The 20850-nt window shown below is 30.1% G+C and overlaps 1 protein-coding gene across 1 annotated transcript; it reads right to left on the bottom strand.

The window, feature by feature from the left end:
* Positions 1-15023: 15023 nt before the first annotated feature.
* LOC130670462 (uncharacterized) lies at positions 15024-16262 on the bottom strand. The gene has a single exon (XM_057473870.1). The coding sequence runs from the start codon at positions 16260-16262 to the stop codon at positions 15024-15026; it is 1239 nt and encodes a 412-aa protein (XP_057329853.1).
* Between the last annotated feature and the right edge of the window lie 4588 nt (positions 16263-20850).

The following is a 20850-nucleotide window of genomic DNA, read 5'->3' as shown; positions in this document are numbered from 1 at the left end:
CTGGCATGGTCGGAGTGGGAACGGGTAGTCCACGTTCACAGGAATTTACTTCCTGCTTACCGTCTAGTTATTCCGCTCCAGGAGATGATGACCCTGGACAGTCTTGAGGTAATGGCGGGCCGGCAAGAGCAAATTTTACGAGGAGCAGTTGCACACAAGCCACCACCATTACCGGAGGCCTCCATGTTTCCAAGTTTCGCTTATGCGGGACCCCGGCGTTATAAAACTCACCGGAGGGCCCTATTAACCCATCTGTATGCAGAGGAGGAAGAGGAGTACAATGAGGAGACACCAGTGGAGTTACTGGATGCCCTCATGACTGGACAGCGTTATCCACCACGCCGGGAGACTTTTGAGTCTCCACCCCAGTCATCCACCACTCCTCAGAACGTATCGTACTCGCGGAGGACCTCAGACGGTCCCCCAGGAATATCTGGTCCAGCAGGGAGCTCTCCCCGAGCCCCATCGATCAATACCGACACCAGCTCCTAGAGTAGCCCCGAGTGCTCCAGTAGGAGACACTAGACGCGTGGCTGACCTAGTTTGTTGGAATTGCAACAAAAATGGTCACCGGCATCGTATGTGTACGGAGCCACGACGAATCTTTTGCTACCGTTGTCGCGCCTCAGGAGTCACCCGAGCTCAGTGCATCAACTGTAACTTAGGAAACGACCGGCGGTGAATGTTGACCCGACAACAACATCCACGACTATCGAGCTGTCGGAAAATATCCCTTCCGCAGTGATATCAAGTCCGACAATCCCGTCAGAGACTATCTTTTTACAGACCTCGGAATCTCCAGTGTACCAACCCCACCTAGACGTGTGCGAGTAGCTACTGGAGAGGAAGTGAGAGTTTGTAGTGCCGCTGACGTATGTGTAGGTGTTGAGGACCGCCAGATTAACCATCGCTTCTACTGGATGCCGTCTTTGACACAACCATCTGTCTTGGGTTTAGATTTTTTTCGGGCAGCCAAAATCACGATTGATTTTTTGTCCAACACTTGGTGGTTTCAAAACCGCCCAACTAAAGTGCATACTTTTACTCCGAGGACTCGTCCTTGCTCGGTGATGGTGTGCAACGGTCTCCAAACGATGACAGAGGACGAGGCAGCTCGGTTAAAAATTTTTCTGAATTTCCACAATATATTTGTGAAAGTACACTATACACTTGTGATCAAGTAAACAATAATTTTAGTTTTACGACTAGAAGTTTATGTTTATAGTATCTATAACTTTTATTCTATTCTAATTTTATATATAAATCATCTAGTAATATTAAAATCAATGAATGAAGACAAATTAGTCTTGTTGTCTAGTATTATATTTATTACTGTCAATATAATATCATTAATAAAATTATTATATTGAGTCATTTATGTATGAAAAAAATTCCAAAATTGTTGACTATCAAAAAAGGTACTAGTCACTCTGTCGCATGACAGAGAAATATTGGTGCCAAAATTTCTTTCAAGCTTGGAATATAAAACTTCTGAAATAAATATCTTACCAGGGACACTACAAGTGGTAGGCGCTGTCTAGTGGCGAGCACCGAACTACTCCCATTACCGTTGTCTACTAACAAGAAATTTTTCTCTTGGTTTAACCAACTCTTGTGTCTTAGTTGTTCTTAGTTCTTTTTGTCAATTCAACAGATATTTTTTCGATCCAAAAAAATTTTCGATAAAGTAAATAATGCTGTTAAATTCGCGAATAATTTTTGCGGTAAGCACAGCTAAAGAAATTGTTAGATTTGTGTTAAATTGGATTGAACAAGATATCAAAAAGTATTGATTGCGTTAATTTAACTTAAATATGAAACTAACGACTTTATTTTGTGCCGCTTAGGTACTAGTTAAATATTTTGACCTTAAAATTTTTTACTACAATAAGTGCATACTCACTGCACTTTTTTACAGATAAAATCCGTCTTTCAGCTGATATAACAATCAAAGACAACAATTTTCGATACAGTTTATTGCGACATACATGAATTTCCATCTGTTTTTCACGAAATAGTGATTTTTTTTTAAAAACAATTAATTTTAAAAACTTGTAACTGTTGAATTGTAAGGTTAAAAAATAATTAGATAACGTTATTTGATGGAAAATAAAATAATCTGCAAAAAAGTTCCTAAATTTTTGTTTTGTTACATATAGTAGCTATAAGTAAAAGTAGGAATGTTCATTAAAATTTTAAAACTATTTGATGTGTTTAAAGTATTTCAGTATACATTTGTCAAAATTTATATATTTTATAACAAAAAATAGTTTATTGAATTTTTACTTTGCAGTTTGAATTTATTAACTTATTAAAAAGTAATTTTACTATATAAATTTATCTTAATTTCATCAAGTAATTATTGTTGATTGGTTTAATTTATTAATATTAATCTTAAGCATTAATAAAATTGTCATTATGAAGTTATTTATTTGATTTTGTAGTTTTAATAATTATTTTGAATATTTAAATACATAACCTAAAACATTGAAACCGCTAATGACATTTAAAATGCCGCCATTTCGGATTTAGATAATCTCTAGCAAAAATAGCCAGGCTCTAGCCAGTCCCGCGTTTTTATGCTAGCTAGCGCCTTGTTTAACTCTAGCGAAACTGGCGAGGCGCTAGATATTAAGATGTCCAAAGTACATTAGTGATTGAAACTATTAATTTTTACTGTTTATTATATCGTTAAAGTCAATCTCACGATTTTATTTATTATTTTCCATATTGAAGCCTTGATTATGATTTTTGGTTTGGAATTATTAACTACTCGATATTTGCCGGAGTAGTCTCATGCTCATTATTTTTCTTAAAAATGTTGCTTATCATTTTCACGATTTATCCCCTATCTTCTGCTTTCAATTTTTTTCAAAAAAAAATGCGATTTAAAATAGAAAATAATTTAAATAAACTCTAAGATCACATAAACAAACAAAGATAATAATATAAAAAAACATATATTTTAATAGTTTAATAATCAGGTAACAAAAAAGCCTTGGAGCATATTTGTCATTACATTATTTGTTTATGAGATATAAGCATTGTAAGAAATTGAAAACGCTGATTTTTATAAATAAAAGCGTGTAGTTAGAGAACTATAACAGATAAACGTTAGGTTAAAAATTGATAAGAAAGCTCAACTCATACTGCATAAGAACGACCTAAACGTTGAAAACTGTATCTGCAATAGTTGCAAAGTTACAGCAATTCGTTTGTTGACAAATCGAGTCAGTTTTTGGACTTCGTCATGCTCCTAAAATCCAAATGTTTTTTAAAAAATTGAAAAAAATTATTTTGCCATATTGTTGCAGAATGCTGTTTTTGTCATTTTTTTATGTTCTAGAAAAAAATTGAAATGAAAATAGTATATTACACTACAAGGGAAGAAAGTTGAAATTCCTGCCCCGAGTGATAAGATGCCCGAGGCGAAGCCGAGGGCATCATGACACACAGGGCAGGGCTTTGAACTATTTTCCCGTGTGGTGTATACGATTTTTCTGTATACCTGGTCGAAAGTACGTTTAATAATTACATTTTTGAATACTATAAACAATACAACCACGTTTTTTTTTTTTTTTTTCCTTTTGGCTATCGTCCCAATTTGGCCACGTGCCAGTTACTATTGTATTAATACAACCACGTTCTGCCTTCAGCTGACAGGTCGGCCATGTTTTTTCTATTTGCTCCCTATTGACGCGCCTCTTTCGGACATAGATAAAACTTCAATTTTTTTCTGTCTCTCTTTTTTTTTTTGTTGCGTTTTTGATGCCTGCCCCGCGACATTTGAAAACACGAGCGAAGCGAGTGCGTCTGGTTTGCGGGGGCAGGCATCAAAAACAAAACAAATAAAAAGACATAATTATACTTATAAAAAATAAAAAATAATAATTTTTTTTCGAAAGAAATAAATTTATGCCTGTGAACAAGTTTTTTTTTTCTTGCCAATAAAAAATATATAAATAAATACATCAACTTTCAATAATTAACTTCGCCTCTGCATCAAAATCTTTTATCACCTTATCCTCGTCCATAGATTCATCCGATGAAACTTTTTTATTCCTCTTATTATTGTAATTAAACTGTTTAATTAAAATATTACATACAACGAGACACATGAATACTGACGTATATATAAAGCAACGATCTAGGACGTTATCGTGAAAAATTTCATTAATAAAGTGGTAGACGATCACTAGATGGCAGCAACCGGCTGTTTCTGTAGGCACAAAAAAATTTTTTGCTCCCGGCGATATAAGTGAGGCGCGTGTAACTCCACCAGTAGAGGGAAATAAGACTTTAGGCCTTAAAATTAGGGAGGGAAGTGCGTACTTTCGACTAAGGCATCAAGAAAAAAAAATTGTTTATAACAAATTTTCAAATAAAGAAATGAGTAAATTGTTGACAAAAAAAATTTTTTTTTTTTTTGCCATAATATTTAGAAATGCACATTATGATTTTTAAAATAAAAATGATTCCTTAATTATTTATTTGAATAATTAAAATATGAAAAAAACGATTACGAACATTAAGATATTGTTTTTGAGAAAAAAATTTTTTTTAAAATCATTATTTTGTTACGCTAACAATATGGTGAAAAAAAAATTTTCAAAAATATCTAATTAATCCATTTAATAATAAAAAATTTATAAACAAATGGCACAAAAAAATTTAAAAAGTAATCATATAATGCCTAACAAGGATATGTAATCAGTACTAGCTTAAAGCATAAAAAAAAATTATTTAACATACATTATTTGAATTTTTAATTTTTTTGTTACTTCAAAAATTGATAACTAATGAAATAAAAATATTTTATAAACTTTTATCACGTCATCTTGTTGAGTATGTTTATAAAAAGGGCTCCAAGACAAAAAAAATTAATAGATTAATTATTTAAACTTTTACACCACCTTTTATGACAACACATGCCCGTAAAAAAAATGTTAATTAACAATCGAATAACTTTTTGAAAAATGGTGATACAACTTTCAGTACCGTGAAATCATATTCTTTAAAGTGTCTAGATGACACCAGAATTTTCTCAAATTTTTTAATTAATATTTAATAGCATAAAAAAATTATTTAACAACTACACTCACTAGAGCGGCGGAGCGCGCATGCTTCACGTGCCGCGCAAAAGCCGATTTTCAACGTTAAATAAAAATTATAAATATTGGAGCTACAATTCGGGGAACCGAGAACGTTTTTACTCAAATTTCCTGCTCTTTCAGAAACTTTTTTATCATTTGAGCTATCACTTATACTTTTTTTGATTTTGCCAAAAAGCTAGACGGCTAATTTTTTTATTAGTTATTATTGGGATTATGGATATGTGACGGTGTATTATTTATAATGATTTTCAGATTTTATTTATAGGAAGATTATCTTTATTGAAATAAAGTTTTCGGAAGTGTGTCTTAACACCATCAAGGATCAGAGAGAACTAACTGCTTACAACTATATTACTAGAGTTGTCCTTTTTACATCGTGTAACATTTAGTGTTTATCAAGTCTATACAATACTCGAATTGTACCTAGTTTTTATGACTCGTGGTTCGAGTACTTTAAACAACCTTTCTCCGAAATAATAAAATAAAACATTTTTCAAGGGTAAAAATGTGTTCACCAAATGTTACTCAAAAAGGAAAACTTTTCTTTTTCAGAATAAAAACAAACTTAAAAATAAATAATATAATATAATAAAAGAGAATGATTTTTGTAGACGAACTCAATATTTCAACAGTTATATGTTAATAACAATTGTAATTATCTTTTGCAAAATAAATCCAAAAAAATTTTTTTCTGGACGGCATTCCGGATCGTTTAAGCCATCAACCATATTTTTAAGAGACTTGTAACTATTTTTCGCAGGTTTTCATCTTCTCGACTAGACTATTTTGAGTAATGACTGTATCAGAACATTTTCAGGTAAGTTGTCCTTTAAAATAATCCCATTTGTCATTATTGTTAAATATAAAAATACTCATTAGAGTCTAGACTATGGAGATAATGAACTGGGAATTTTCACACATTTGACTGACTACTTAAAATTATCAACAAGGTCGAATTATTTAGAAGTATTCAATGTTAATTAACTTCTTTGAAGACCGGGACAAAATAGAGTTCTTCTGAGTCAGAATATTGAGACTACTCCTCATGAAAAAAATTGATAAACAATATATATGTTAATATATTGGATTGAAAGCAGTACATTTATTAATATACAGTATGATGTATATTTTTTATATAAGTGCAGGAATTTTCTTGGAAGACGATTGGTTGTTCAACGAAGCTATCGAAGGCCTCGTTGAAAAAATCATAAATGGTGGCAGATCTACGAAGCCGGAGAAAGATTCACCTGCTGGTCCATCTCCCGATAACCATATGTTTGATCAGCCACCGCTGTACCGGTGCCAGTTCAAACCCTGTCAAAAGGTGTTTGTACATCGGATTTCTTGGCGTCGCCACTGCATCAGGCATCTTTTAAAAAAATTAAAGTGCACGAAATTTATGTGGCGGTCGCAATCACCAGAATCAAGATTGAGATGCCATCATAAAGCGAAGAAGAAACGATTATTGAGCCATTCCTGTAAACCATCCCGAAAAAAAAGGAAAAAAAATCCCATTTCTGCATTGATCCTAAAAAATTCAATGACCAACATATAAGAACATTAAAATTTTAGTGATTGCCCGGGAAAAAATGATTTTGTCTGATCAGACATGATCATATATAATTAGCTATATATGGTCAGATCCAACAATTCGGCCAGATCTAATCATATATGATTATACATAATTGGGTATGGTCAGATCTGACCATACATGATTATGTATAGGTAAGTATAGATGGTCATATCCAATAATTGACCAGATCTGATCACGTATGATTATATATAATTAGATATGGTCAGATCTGATCATACATGATTATGTATAGGTAAGTATATATGGTCAGATCCAATCATTGACCAGATCTGATCTTGTATTATTAAATATTATTTAATTTTATGTATAATCATGCATATGCGTTTATACATAATTATATCTAAGAGTTATAGCAAAATCTTATTATATATTAAATATCAATTTTTAAATTCTAATTACCAAGCATTTGTATAGATATAATTAAATAATAGGATAATTTATGTAAAATAGAATAAATTTTATTTTCGCCTCTACATGGTGAATGACACATATTTAAGTAATTTCTATACTTATTATAATTGATACTATATCTATCCTTATGAACATAATATCACAATATTGAAATTACCGTAACAATATTACTTATATTAGATATACGTATATATACTTAGACACTTATATAAATATTCATATATTGCGATAAATTTTATTCCTTTAGAATTATTTTCTTAAAATATTTTGTAAGTGAGTACTTAATAACAATAATAACAATAATGTTATTTTTCAAATCTACGGGCAGAAAGGCTTTAAATTTTAAAGAAAAAAATTAGAATATAATTCAAAAAAAAAAAAAAAAAACAATGAATAAAAGATGTTATGAGTTTTTTACTGCGTAACTTTTTTTAGAGTTTCTGCGTGTTCTCGCTTTAGTTCTCCTATTTTTTGGGACATGGCTCTCTCAATGTACTTTTCAGTTTGCGGCATCCCATTCATAGTCCAGTTTTTTACTCGGGCTAATTGTAAGGCGTAATCTATAATCACAATTAAAATAATCAATTAATTTGAATTAAAACAAACTAAAAATTTGATAGAATTTAACAATATATCAGAATTAAGGACGTTCATCCATGAGACTTGATAGTAGATAAAAATTTTTATTTTTCAGTTTTGATAAGTTTAATTATATAATAATTTTTCCTAAAAATTTGGTAACTCATGTCTGATCAGACAAAATCATTTTTTCCCGGGTATAAGCCTTCAAACCCAAACGGCCCTTTTCAAGGCCACCAAATATTTTAAAACGTATGAAACTATTCAAGTAAAGTTAATTATACTTTAATATCATCATTGTTATTATTATCATTATTATTATTATTATTATTATTATTATTATTATTATTATTATTATTATTATTATTATTATTATTATTATTATTATTATTATTATTATTATTATTATTATTATTATTATTATTATTATTATTATTATTATTATTATTATTATTATTATTATTATTATTATTATTATTATTATTATTATTATTATTATTATTATTATTATTATTATTATTATTATTATTATTATTATTATTATTATTATTATTATTATTATTATTATTATTATTATTATTATTATTATTATTATTATTATTATTATTATTATTATTATTATTATTATTATTATTATTATTATTATTATTATTATTATTATTATTATTATTATTATTATTATTATTATTATTATTATTATTATTATTATTATTATTATTATTATTATTATTATTATTATTATTATTATTATTATTATTATTATTATTATTATTATTATTATTATTATTATTATTATTATTATTATTATTATTATTATTATTATTATTATTATTATTATTATTATTATTATTATTATTATTATTATTATTATTATTATTATTATTATTATTATTATTATTATTATTATTATTATTATTATTATTATTATTATTATTATTATTATTATTATTATTATTATTATTATTATTATTATTATTATTATTATTATTATTATTATTATTATTATTATTATTATTATTATTATTATTATTATTATTATTATTATTATTATTATTATTATTATTATTATTATTATTATTATTATTATTATTATTATTATTATTATTATTATTATTATTATTATTATTATTATTATTATTATTATTATTATTATTATTATTATTATTATTATTATTATTATTATTATTATTATTATTATTATTATTATTATTATTATTATTATTATTATTATTATTATTATTATTATTATTATTATTATTATTATTATTATTATTATTATTATTATTATTATTATTATTATTATTATTATTATTATTATTATTATTATTATTATTATTATTATTATTATTATTATTATTATTATTATTATTATTATTATTATTATTATTATTATTATTATTATTATTATTATTATTATTATTATTATTATTATTATTATTATTATTATTATTATTATTATTATTATTATTATTATTATTATTATTATTATTATTATTATTATTATTATTATTATTATTATTATTATTATTATTATTATTATTATTATTATTATTATTATTATTATTATTATTATTATTATTATTATTATTATTATTATTATTATTATTATTATTATTATTATTATTATTATTATTATTATTATTATTATTATTATTATTATTATTATTATTATTATTATTATTATTATTATTATTATTATTATTATTATTATTATTATTATTATTATTATTATTATTATTATTATTATTATTATTATTATTATTATTATTATTATTATTATTATTATTATTATTATTATTATTATTATTATTATTATTATTATTATTATTATTATTATTATTATTATTATTATTATTATTATTATTATTATTATTATTATTATTATTATTATTATTATTATTATTATTATTATTATTATTATTATTATTATTATTATTATTATTATTATTATTATTATTATTATTATTATTATTATTATTATTATTATTATTATTATTATTATTATTATTATTATTATTATTATTATTATTATTATTATTATTATTATTATTATTATTATTATTATTATTATTATTATTATTATTATTATTATTATTATTATTATTATTATTATTATTATTATTATTATTATTATTATTATTATTATTATTATTATTATTATTATTATTATTATTATTATTATTATTATTATTATTATTATTATTATTATTATTATTATTATTATTATTATTATTATTATTATTATTATTATTATTATTATTATTATTATTATTATTATTATTATTATTATTATTATTATTATTCATTGTTCATTACATTAATTTTTTTCAAGCTTGAAATACACAGAAAGAAAATTCCACTAAAATTTAATATGTTGACATCGTAATTGTGTACTATAATTTCAGTAGCATCGATTCTCAAGTGTCATTTTTTCCTAAAAAAATTTTTTCATTGCTTATAATCGTTTTTTTCAATATTTTTATTTATAAACAATTAATTAATAAATTATTTTTTCCTTAAAAATCATAATTGGCACTTCTTCATAGGTTAACAGAAAAAAGTTTTTTTTCATAAACAATTTTATTGTTTGTTAACTTATCAATATGTTATTAGCAAATTCTATCAAATGTATTTTTTTCTAGAGCTTGAAAAAATAACAAAATCAGATACTCCTGACTAGAAATTGTCCCAATACATATATTGAGTCCCCATTGAAAATCACTGTAGCATGCGCAGAAGCTCTACCCCAGTCAGAACCCGATCGGGATCTTGTTGGGATATCCCAATGCCATAATTAGTTACCCGACATCAGTTTTTTCTGAGTGGGACCTAATTGGGAACTCACTGGGATATACCAATGCAAAAATAAATGAGTTATGAGATCAATTTTAAAATAATATGAAACGACTCAAAATATATTATTATATTATTTTTTGTAGAAAATTTAATTCCCTACGAAATTATACTAGGCGGAATTTGAAAAAAAAATTTTTTCATAGTCTTAATAACGAAAAAACTAAAATTAAAAATTTTCGCGGGTATCTTAAATGGGAAGGATGACCCCTCTCTGTGATAGCTCAATTTTAAAGATATCTGGCTGAAATTTGGTAAAAATTTTTTTTATAATATAAAGTAATTTTGAGCCCATAAGACGTTAGAAAAAAAACGTTCGTTTTTTTTTTGGGGCACTTGTACACAATTTAACCGATTTTTGTGTAATCAAACAAGCGTAGAGATATCTTAATGTGAGTGAACGAGTCGAAAATAATAGATAAATCATAAAGTACTCTCAGCGCTTTTGTTGTGGTGTGCAAAAAAAAATTTTTCTACGGTCTAGATTCGTTAGTTTGGTGTAATTTAAAAATTTCCGCTTTAATAAATATAAATTTTTGTTGAAAAAAAATGTAGTTTTCAAAATCAAAAATTAAAAAAATAATAGAGTATATTTGAGGTAAAATTGAATATTTCCGGTTCTAAATTATTGAATTATTTTGTTTTAGATTAAAAAAAATTTTTTTTTAATTTTTTAAAAATGATATTTAAGAATATGGCTTTTTGTTCCGAAACAAACTTTTTTCTGTCACACACATATAAACTCCTAACATGATTTATTCAATACAGGTAAAATTGAAGGGTGCAGTTATTTGGAAAAGAACATTGATAATATTTTATAGTCGTGCAATATCTCGATTTTAATTAGTTAAAATTAAGAATGGAGGGAGAAAATCAATATCGTCGTGATTGGTTCTTTTTAAGGAGTGAGGGTAAACTTTACCTTTCTGGTAATTGGTTAAAATTTAGTGGAGGGGGTAGTGAAAGTTTATGTATACGTCACACGGTCAGTAGCAGTTATTACGCTCAAAACGTTGCGCCGTACGCCTCGCATGTTACATTCTTTATATATTGACGATCAAATGTTTGACACATCATGGACTGTAATTTTCAAAATTCAACGTACACAACTGTACACTCCTTCGAACTGGAGTACTTCAACGAACTCCTCTTTACCAACGATGCTGGGACAGTTAGTCTGATATTTATAGAGTTTTCTTCAGGTTTCCACGTCAACGACTTTTGGAGCTTCAAAGTAGAGGTTAGCCACGACGAAGAAGATGAACACTGGATCACTTTGGGGATCCTGCCATTGAAATCGGAGCATTCCGAAATCAGCTTTGAGCTCGAATGCTGTGTGGTGGATGAGGAAGGTAACCTACTGAGACTGCCTGCAAAAATACAACCGTTCACCGACTACGACAATTACATATACCTCGGGGGTTTCTTCAAACGAAGTGACCCCGACTTGTTGCGTCTACTGGTGGACGGAAATCTAATTTTACAGATAGAGCTGACTGTTCCTCTAGGCGACGATGCAGATAATTAGATACTCAAGTTCCCGAACTTTGAGTTGAAAACGGCCCTTTTCAGGGCCACCAAATTTTTTACACGTAAAAACTAACTCAAGTCTTATATATACCTCAACTCATATCCTTTGACCAAAACTCTTCCAAAATTAATATTTATTTATGTAATGCCTAATAAAGATTATTAATCTAAATCTTCCCACCAATGTTTTTCCCACATTAATGCTTTCTTTTCAAATATTAAAAAACATTAAAAATTTCCATCATATATTGGTGATGCAATTACCAACTTTTTGTTCAAACCATTTCAATTATTTATGCGCATAAAATGTCAATAAAAAAAGAAAAAAAAATCAAATTTTTGTTTAAATAAAACTTTGACGTAACCCAGTTTTTTAATTTTCAGGCGAGAGTAGAGCATATCTACGCTGGCGCTGAAGGCATGCAATATATAATTTTATTATATTTTGTTAGTAGTTAGGTAGGGATGTTTCACCCGCCCGATAAAACAGATTGTGGGTTCGTGTCCATGCTAAACTGTTGTACCGGCGGATGGTAAGTTATCGACTGTCGATAATGTGTCGACTGTCGGTAAGTGGTTGATTGATGATAATGTGTCGGTGTGGTTATCTAGGACTCCTTTGACATCATTTTGACGCTAATTGTCGTCGTTTGAGCTTATCTGGGACCATTTTGATGCTAATTGTCAACCATTTTGAGCTCATCTCCGCCATTTTGAGCTCGCTTTGAGCTCATCACCACCATTTTGAGCCCGCTTTGAGCTCATCTCCCACCATTTTGAGCTCGCATTAGACGTGAGATCCCCTCCCCTCTTTTTTATTTTTTAACTGCGTAGTAGAAATTTTATTTTTAGATAATGACTCATCCAGTTCCGAGAAAAAACTTTCTATTTTAACTGCGTAGTAGATGATGTCATCTAACAGGTTTGAACTTGTTTTTGAGCTAGAGTGGGGGAATTGAGCTGAGCGCTGAGCTCGAGAGCTCGCAGCAGCAGTCAGTCTACATCGAGAAACGTTCTAGTTAACAGCTTGTGCAAATGGATCATAAATTCAGTGAAAGTGAAAGAATATTTCTCTTACATAACCGGCCGTACACTGATAATCTTGATGATATTATTGAATCATTATTTGGTGACATACCTCCTGAGGATATTGGTAAATTTATCAATGATGTAATTGCATTTGCCAAAAATATTGAAATTATTGAAAGTGCGCGAGAAGTCTCGTGTCCAGGCTGTGCTGAAAAAAGAAAGTTAGCAAAGAATCTGCTTGAAATCAGTGAAAAAACGGAAAAACTACAATTACGTAAACTTAGGAAATCATAAAAAAATGGGTCCTCAAGGTTCAAAGTATGTAAGAATTATTATTTCAAAAATTATTATTTTTTCTTTAATAACTTGACTATAAATATTTAATTGTCAATTCTTACAGACTTCATGTATGCACTGATGAGTGTAACCATGATGCCCAAATCGAGTTTGAGGATATAAGCAGCGAAAGTGATATTTTTGATGACTACAGCGACAACGACAACGACGCTATCCCAGATTCCTATTATCTTATGAAAGCGAATGATGAAAGAAACAAAGAATTGGCTATTCGAAGGAAAGAAATCAACTTACAACTTTCTCATTGGAAAGAATTATTATTAAACTTTAATGATCGCAAAGATTACGAAGAAGCGTGTCATAAAATCACATTCTTATTAACTAAGTCATTGTTTAAAGCTAACAAACCACAATAATGGAACTAATAATTGATTTTGTGGGTTTTGAGATGCCTGATGGTAGATTTGTGATAAAAGAACTTTGTGCTAGTGATATTTCTGTTAAAGTCAATCCATATAAACGTGTGCAATGTGAACATTGGTTATTCGAACCACCTTTAGATCAGATTGATGTTGCAGTAATGCAAAAAAGTGTCGATCATTGTGGACTTCAACATTCAATTTCATGGACATCTGGTGTGCAACCATATGAATCATTGAAAGAAAATCTAGATATTTTGGTGAAAAATGCACGTTACTTTTACGTTCAAGGTGAACGAAAGAAAAAATGGCTTGATGATCTAATTGACTCTGTTGTACCTATAATTGATATGGAAAAACTAAGACATTTTTCTCTATTTGATGCTTATGATTTTCCAAAACATCGCTGTCCATACCATGTTCATCATAAGAAAAAGTTTTATTCTTCATGTGCATATCAAAATGTTCAATTTTTCAAGAAGTGGTTTTGGACTTGTTATGGAAACCAACCAACCTATGAAAAGTCGGTTCAGATCTTCAATCAGTTGGGGAACTTACTGTGTATGGATAATCAAGATATCGCATGTCTTGATGTTGCATTTATCATTGAAAATGCAACCCAACAAATCGATTTTGCTTGGCACAAACTACCGGAACGATTTCAAAATAATGAAAAATTGATTGGCTATCAAAGGTGTCGGGATCATTCTCTTTTCTATGATGATATCCCTGATAGCCTTGCATATCCATTTAGAAAAGATTGCTCTGACTGTATTTTTTTAGGTTAAGAAAAATATCTATAGTTTATTATGTATTGGAGGTTATGTCAAAAAAAAAATATTCAAGGTTATGTAAGACTGAAAAATGTATATTTTTAGGTTAAGAAAAAATACTATAGTTTCGTATGTATTTGAAATTATGTGAAATAAAAAAAGGTTATGTAAGACTTAAATGTATATTTTAGGTTATAAGTAATAAAAAACAATATATGTCAATATAAAAAAGTTTATTTATTTATAAATGTAAGTTTTTTAATTAATACAGGTTTATTAATTATATTTAATTTATTAATTCTTTGTTTAAATCGTTCTCGATCTCTTGCTGCTTGTTCCCATTCGCTTCTTCTTGCTTGCTCGTGTGCAAATCTCCATACATACATGTAATGTATGGTTGGCGTTGGATTAAATTTAACAGTCTTCATATTAGTTTTCGTACGATGCTGCTTATGGGATTATACTCGACTATGCGATCATGTATAATGAGGCAATAAGCTGATGTCTGCGCAGGAAATTGATTTGTAGATTCAAATTCCAGACGAATGTCCACTGGTCCAGATTTTATCGATTCGTTTTGTTTCGAGCAATCGATAACATACAGTGGTGCTTGTTCCAAAAATTTTTTCTTTGTCAGCAGTGGCTCAGGTTCTTTGTTGTAGTATGAAATTTGGAAATTTATATACATGTCGTACAACAGAGCATATTGATTGTTTGCAATGTTGAGATTCAAATTCCCATAAGGATAACTCTGAGAGTTTAAAAATAATTTTATATCTCTGATGTTGCAGTGATCAAACACGCTGGCATTTTTAGTTGCGTCATTTTTTCTTGCTGTTTGAAATCCAAGAATGACAAAACGTGGTTTCTTGAGCTGCGTAGAAGTTTTGACAGCCCAAATGTGCTTCGAAGTATTTGGTAATAGAGGATACTCGTACAGCTCCCAAGCACGGAAACTGATTGAGATAGCTGGATCACTTGTAATATAATTCAAAGCTTCAATTTTTTGTTTATCAGCCATAGTCACATATGGTACAATCCACTCGATTTTTTGCAGTGTAATTTTAACAGCTTCAGCATGACCTCCAGCAGCAGGTGTGGCCACAGTGTATGCATTCAAATCGGAATTTGATCTTATTAAAATCAATTCATGCTTTGCGTTGATGACAACTTTATGGTAATCTTCAGCAAATCCAAGCAGGAGACTCAGTGGTATAGATACATCAAAGTAGCCATTGTCATTGTGTAATTTGTTTACAGCTTCATCCATAATCCAGCCTGAGTTCTCGAGTGTATTTTGTTGAGCTGGACTCAGTGATGTATATCCTTTCATGAGACTTGTGATGCCGACATTTTTATTACGATCAATCTCAACACCATTGAGCTCGTAGCGTATTTCTTCAAACATATGACAAACTGTCATGTTGACCATGTGAGTCGTTGCACTCACAGCTGTACCATCGGACTTTGTGAATTTTCCGTACACATGTAATGTACTTTTACTTGGAAGTAGACACAAATCTTGATGTTGAACTGCAATTCTTATTTCATCGCTGTTGTTGAATGTTGCTGAAGCATACGGGAGATGAGCATGTGCTTCATAGTGTGCAATTGACTCATCAAAAATGATTCGTCGTTGAATATTTAAGATTTCCGCTGCCATGGTCGTGTACACGTTAAACAGCAAAAATAAATTTTTATTTTCTTAATTTTCCACGTAATTTTAGTCCTAGGCTCTGAAGAAACTGAGCGTTCTGATGTGTTAACACTTTGTGAGGTACTCGGTGACTGATGTTGCTTGACCATGTTGCTGTCTTTTTATACCCAGCACCACTTTTTGTTTCATACACGATACCCATTATTTTATAGACTTTATATGCAGTCTTATGGTTATCGTCTCACCTCTAAAATTAGCCAGTTTTCCGTCTTGATCAACAATTCTCAGTCTGAGATTTTGTATTGCTTGTACGGCGATCGGCAGATAAATGACGTGTGATGGCAATTCAACAATCTTATATCCTGGTGGTACACTTGGGAAAAATTCATGAATGGTGTGAACTTTGTGTTCATTTATGTAAGCACCAGACGTGATGTTACACTCAACTCTCAGAGCATTGAGTTTTAATATCTTCACTGGTAAATCTGATGAGTGAGTTTTATGTGGCATCAGCTTCCGATTTGTAAATCCCAATAGCCGACCAATAGAATCTTGAGGTGTAAAATTTATAAATTGATCACATTTTATCTCACTTCTCAATTCATTATTATTGGCTCTGATGCTGATGCTGAGTCTTCGTAATTCCTTTTGAATATATTTTTCAATGTCAGTTATCTCGTAACTTCCTGTTGGTATCGTCAAGACTCTCTCTTCAATAGTTTCATATTTTTCAGCTTCAATATTCTTTTCCGTCACTGAGATATTGTCATCAAACTTTGTAATTATTGCAGCATTTCTCTTAGCTCTTTTTTTCTTGACTATTTTTTTCTCATCAACATTATTGTCAACATTATTTGTATCAATTTTTTCGATATCAGTATTATCCACAGGATAAGAAACATAGAATTTATTAGCACCCACATCAATATTCGGTATCGAATTAAATGTTAATAACTCTACAAGTCCCAGAACATAATTTTTAGCTTGTGATAATTCAATTGGAGGGAAGTAGTTAGCCTCTAACTCGGATGAAGATCCTGTCAGTGTTAATGTGAATGACTCAGCCATGACTGATGTGCTGTACACAAAGTCACATCAATTTATAGTTGTCCAGTGAGAAATTTGAGACACAAATGTCCACATATAATCGTATCAAAATCCTGATATCTTTTGTGATTATATTTCACGCTACCAACATCGAGATATTCCATAAGATCTTGTGGTGGTTGTAAATTACCAAAACTGTCAAAATAAATAACTTTATCATTATTTTTCTTGTATGCAACCCAGTGAGTACCAGGTCCATGTTTATCATCAAGATTAATAATAGCTGATTCATTTTTTCTCGGTCCAGTTTCAGGTAAATCGTTTCTCATAAAAACACCACGAAAGTTTGGAATTTTTAGAGCTTTAGCGTACTTCAGTAAGTCGATGTTTGTGAGTGCTCGATGTGGTAGCTCTACTTGTTTTTTGACTTGCATCCTCTGCCTGCTGGATATGGTCTCAAATATAAACCCATACCACGTCTATAAGGCTTCAAGTATAAACCTTGACCCATAGATATTTGTTCCATTTGCAAACTATGACGTTTGCTCTCATTCAATCGATTTTTAGCAGCACTCGCATCATTTACAGCTTTTGCTATACCAGCAGCGCCTCCAGCTAAAGCTCCTGTTGCACTCAAGCCGGCAAAAAGTGGTATTAAAAATGGTAGTATACCACCAACTTTAGATGGAACTGGTAAAATTCGTGGCAGCCTGATATTTTTTTTCCCACCAGATTTTTTAACCGCTTGACGAGCACCCTTCAATGCTGTTTTGATTGGATCACCACCAGAAGTCATGGACTTTTTGGCAGCTGTAACAACTTGTCTTAGTGCTACTTGTTTCTTCACACTTATCTTTCTCTTGCCAGCCTTTCTCTTGCCAATCTTCCTCTTACTGGGCTTTCTCTTTCCAGCTACTCTCTTCTTCAGCCCCATACCAAATCTTTTTTTCATCTTCATGATTTTATTTACACTCCACGCAGCAGCTTTTTCACCAATACCAGCGTCTTTTGCTTGATAACGTTGCCACGCCTTCTCAGCAAGTATTTGATCAGCCTCGTGACGTGCATCCAAATTTTCACGATTATACGAGTATGCGATATCGTGTTCTTTACACGCAGCGTCTAGAGGATTAATTCCAGGATCACCACGAGCTAATCTCTTGGCTAGCTTTGTGCCTGGTCCACAGTACTGGTATCCAGGTATATGTAGTTCAAATGGCAGTTTATTAATTATACTGTTTACAAAACCTCTACCACTGGTATTCACACATCTGCTCTCCATAGTAGCAGCATCATGACTGACTGAAAATCCTATAAAACCTGGTACTTATAGCTCGCTGAGTGAGTTATTGTTGTGACCGGAAACTGTCAACATGGAGTTTAAAAGTCAAGAGGCCAAGTTGCCAGTAATAAATTTTGATCAAATTGTTCAAGGTACAGGAGTGAAAAAAGTTAAAAGACACGGAGCTTTGTTGCCAAACAGTGTACGTGCGATATTTTGTGGTCCATCAAATTGTGGAAAAACAAATGCTCTGCTGTCACTCATCATACACCCCAACGGCTTGAAATTTGATAATATTTATCTCTACTCAAAATCTCTAAATCAACCGAAATACAAATTTTTAGAATCACTACTTAAACCAATAGAAGGTATTGAATTTTTTACATTCAACGAGCACGAAGAAGTACTGAAACCTGAAGATGCAAAACCAAACTCATTGATGATATTTGATGATGTTGCTTGTGAAAAACAAGATCATATCAGAGCATATTTTTGCATGGGTCGACACAAAGATGTTGACAGTTTTTATCTCTGTCAGACTTACACACGTATCCCTAAACATTTGATACGTGACAATGCAAATTTTATAGTTCTCTTTCGTCAAGATGAGATGAACTTGAGACATGTGTATGATGATCATGTAAATACTGACATGTCATACAATTTATTCAAAGACTTGTGTTCAGCATGTTGGAATGATGGTGGTAAATATGGGTTTGTAGTGATTGACAAAGACAGTGAGCTAAATAGTGGAAGATATAGAAAAGGATTTGACTGTTTTATTAGTATAAATTAACTTGTACTTGACGAACAGCAATCAGAGATTAAGTGAACTCTGACGCATCAACATGAAGACTGAAGAACTTTCAAAGCAACGAGATGTCTTACATCAGATATCTCAGGCTAGTGATGCTATCCGACGGAAGCACAGAATGCTCAAGTTGGGTAAAGACACAGCTGAGAAGGCAATGGGTGAAATGTTCAAGCCTATTGTTACACCTCTACAAAGTCTAGTCGAATCATCAAAACATAAAATCAAACAAGAAGTCAAGTCTGAAGTTGAAGAAGAAAATAATTCAACTGTGAATAATAATAATACAGAACTTGATGATGCAAGTAAATATAACAGTATCATCTCTGAAGATAGAAGCGGGACTCTGGAAGAAACACAAATATCCCCTGCTGCATCAAGTACCCCTGCTAAGTCAGCTAGCAGTGAAATAAAATCTTATTTATCTAAAGTGTATAAAAAAAGTAAAGATATTGATATGAGATATGGTGTCCGTCGATGTTACAATGATTTTTACATTGGTGATTCTGAAATAACTTTTGATGATACTGTGATTAATATAAAAAATAAAAATTACTCAGTGACTCCTGGTTTATTGGAATTATTATTTAAAAAATCTCCGGATGATTCGAAAGTCACACAGAATGATAAAAATAAATATCTCGAAATAATAAAGATGACAAATACTCATAGAAAAAATTATAAGCCAGATAGTAGTTTTTATGAAGACTCGACAATCAAGTACAATAATTATATTGCTGATTTTCTTGCTAAAAATGCAAACTTATCAAGAGGTAAAGGATTACCTGATTTTATGATTGCGAAAAAGAAAAAAGCACGTATGGATTATGTCTACTGGGATGATCCAAATGAACTAGTCGACCGTCTTCGTTTACTTATGGCATCTCAAGCAGCTGGGAATCCAAGTCACACCAATGAAATCATATCAATTATTGAAGAGCTACGAGAAGCAGGAATTATTTATTAGCAGCCACTGCATCAAATTTATGTCATTTACACGCCAACTGTTGAAGTGAAAAGAGCAAAAATGAGTATCGATATTTTTGGTCGGTCACTACCAACTGGTGCTGCAATCAGTGGACCACCAGGACCACCTGGACGAGGATTTCAAATAACTGTTGATGGACAGTATGATGTTGAGAGCAAGAGACTGTGTCATGTTGGCAAACCTGCTGAAGATAATGATGCAGCAACCGTCAAATTTACACGTGATTTTGTTCACAAAGAGCTGTCTCTATTGTATGATAGTATGAGGAATGATCAGTCAGAGATCATTTCACACTTGCACTCTCAAGTGGTAACACTGGATTCTACTGTGACGCTTTTAAGAAAAGAAAATCAAGAATTAAAAGTTACAATAAAACGTATGAAGTCACGAAAGGAATTAATTAATAGAAATACACAGCGAATAAAAGAACTGGAAGCTAAAATTTTTGTTGACAATGGAGGACAAA

This window comes from Microplitis mediator, chromosome 6, assembly GCF_029852145.1.
Source record: "Microplitis mediator isolate UGA2020A chromosome 6, iyMicMedi2.1, whole genome shotgun sequence".
Classification (NCBI taxonomy): Eukaryota; Metazoa; Arthropoda; class Insecta; order Hymenoptera; family Braconidae; genus Microplitis; species Microplitis mediator.
Note: the sequence above shows the minus strand (reverse complement) of the source record. Positions and strands in the feature narration are given on the sequence as shown.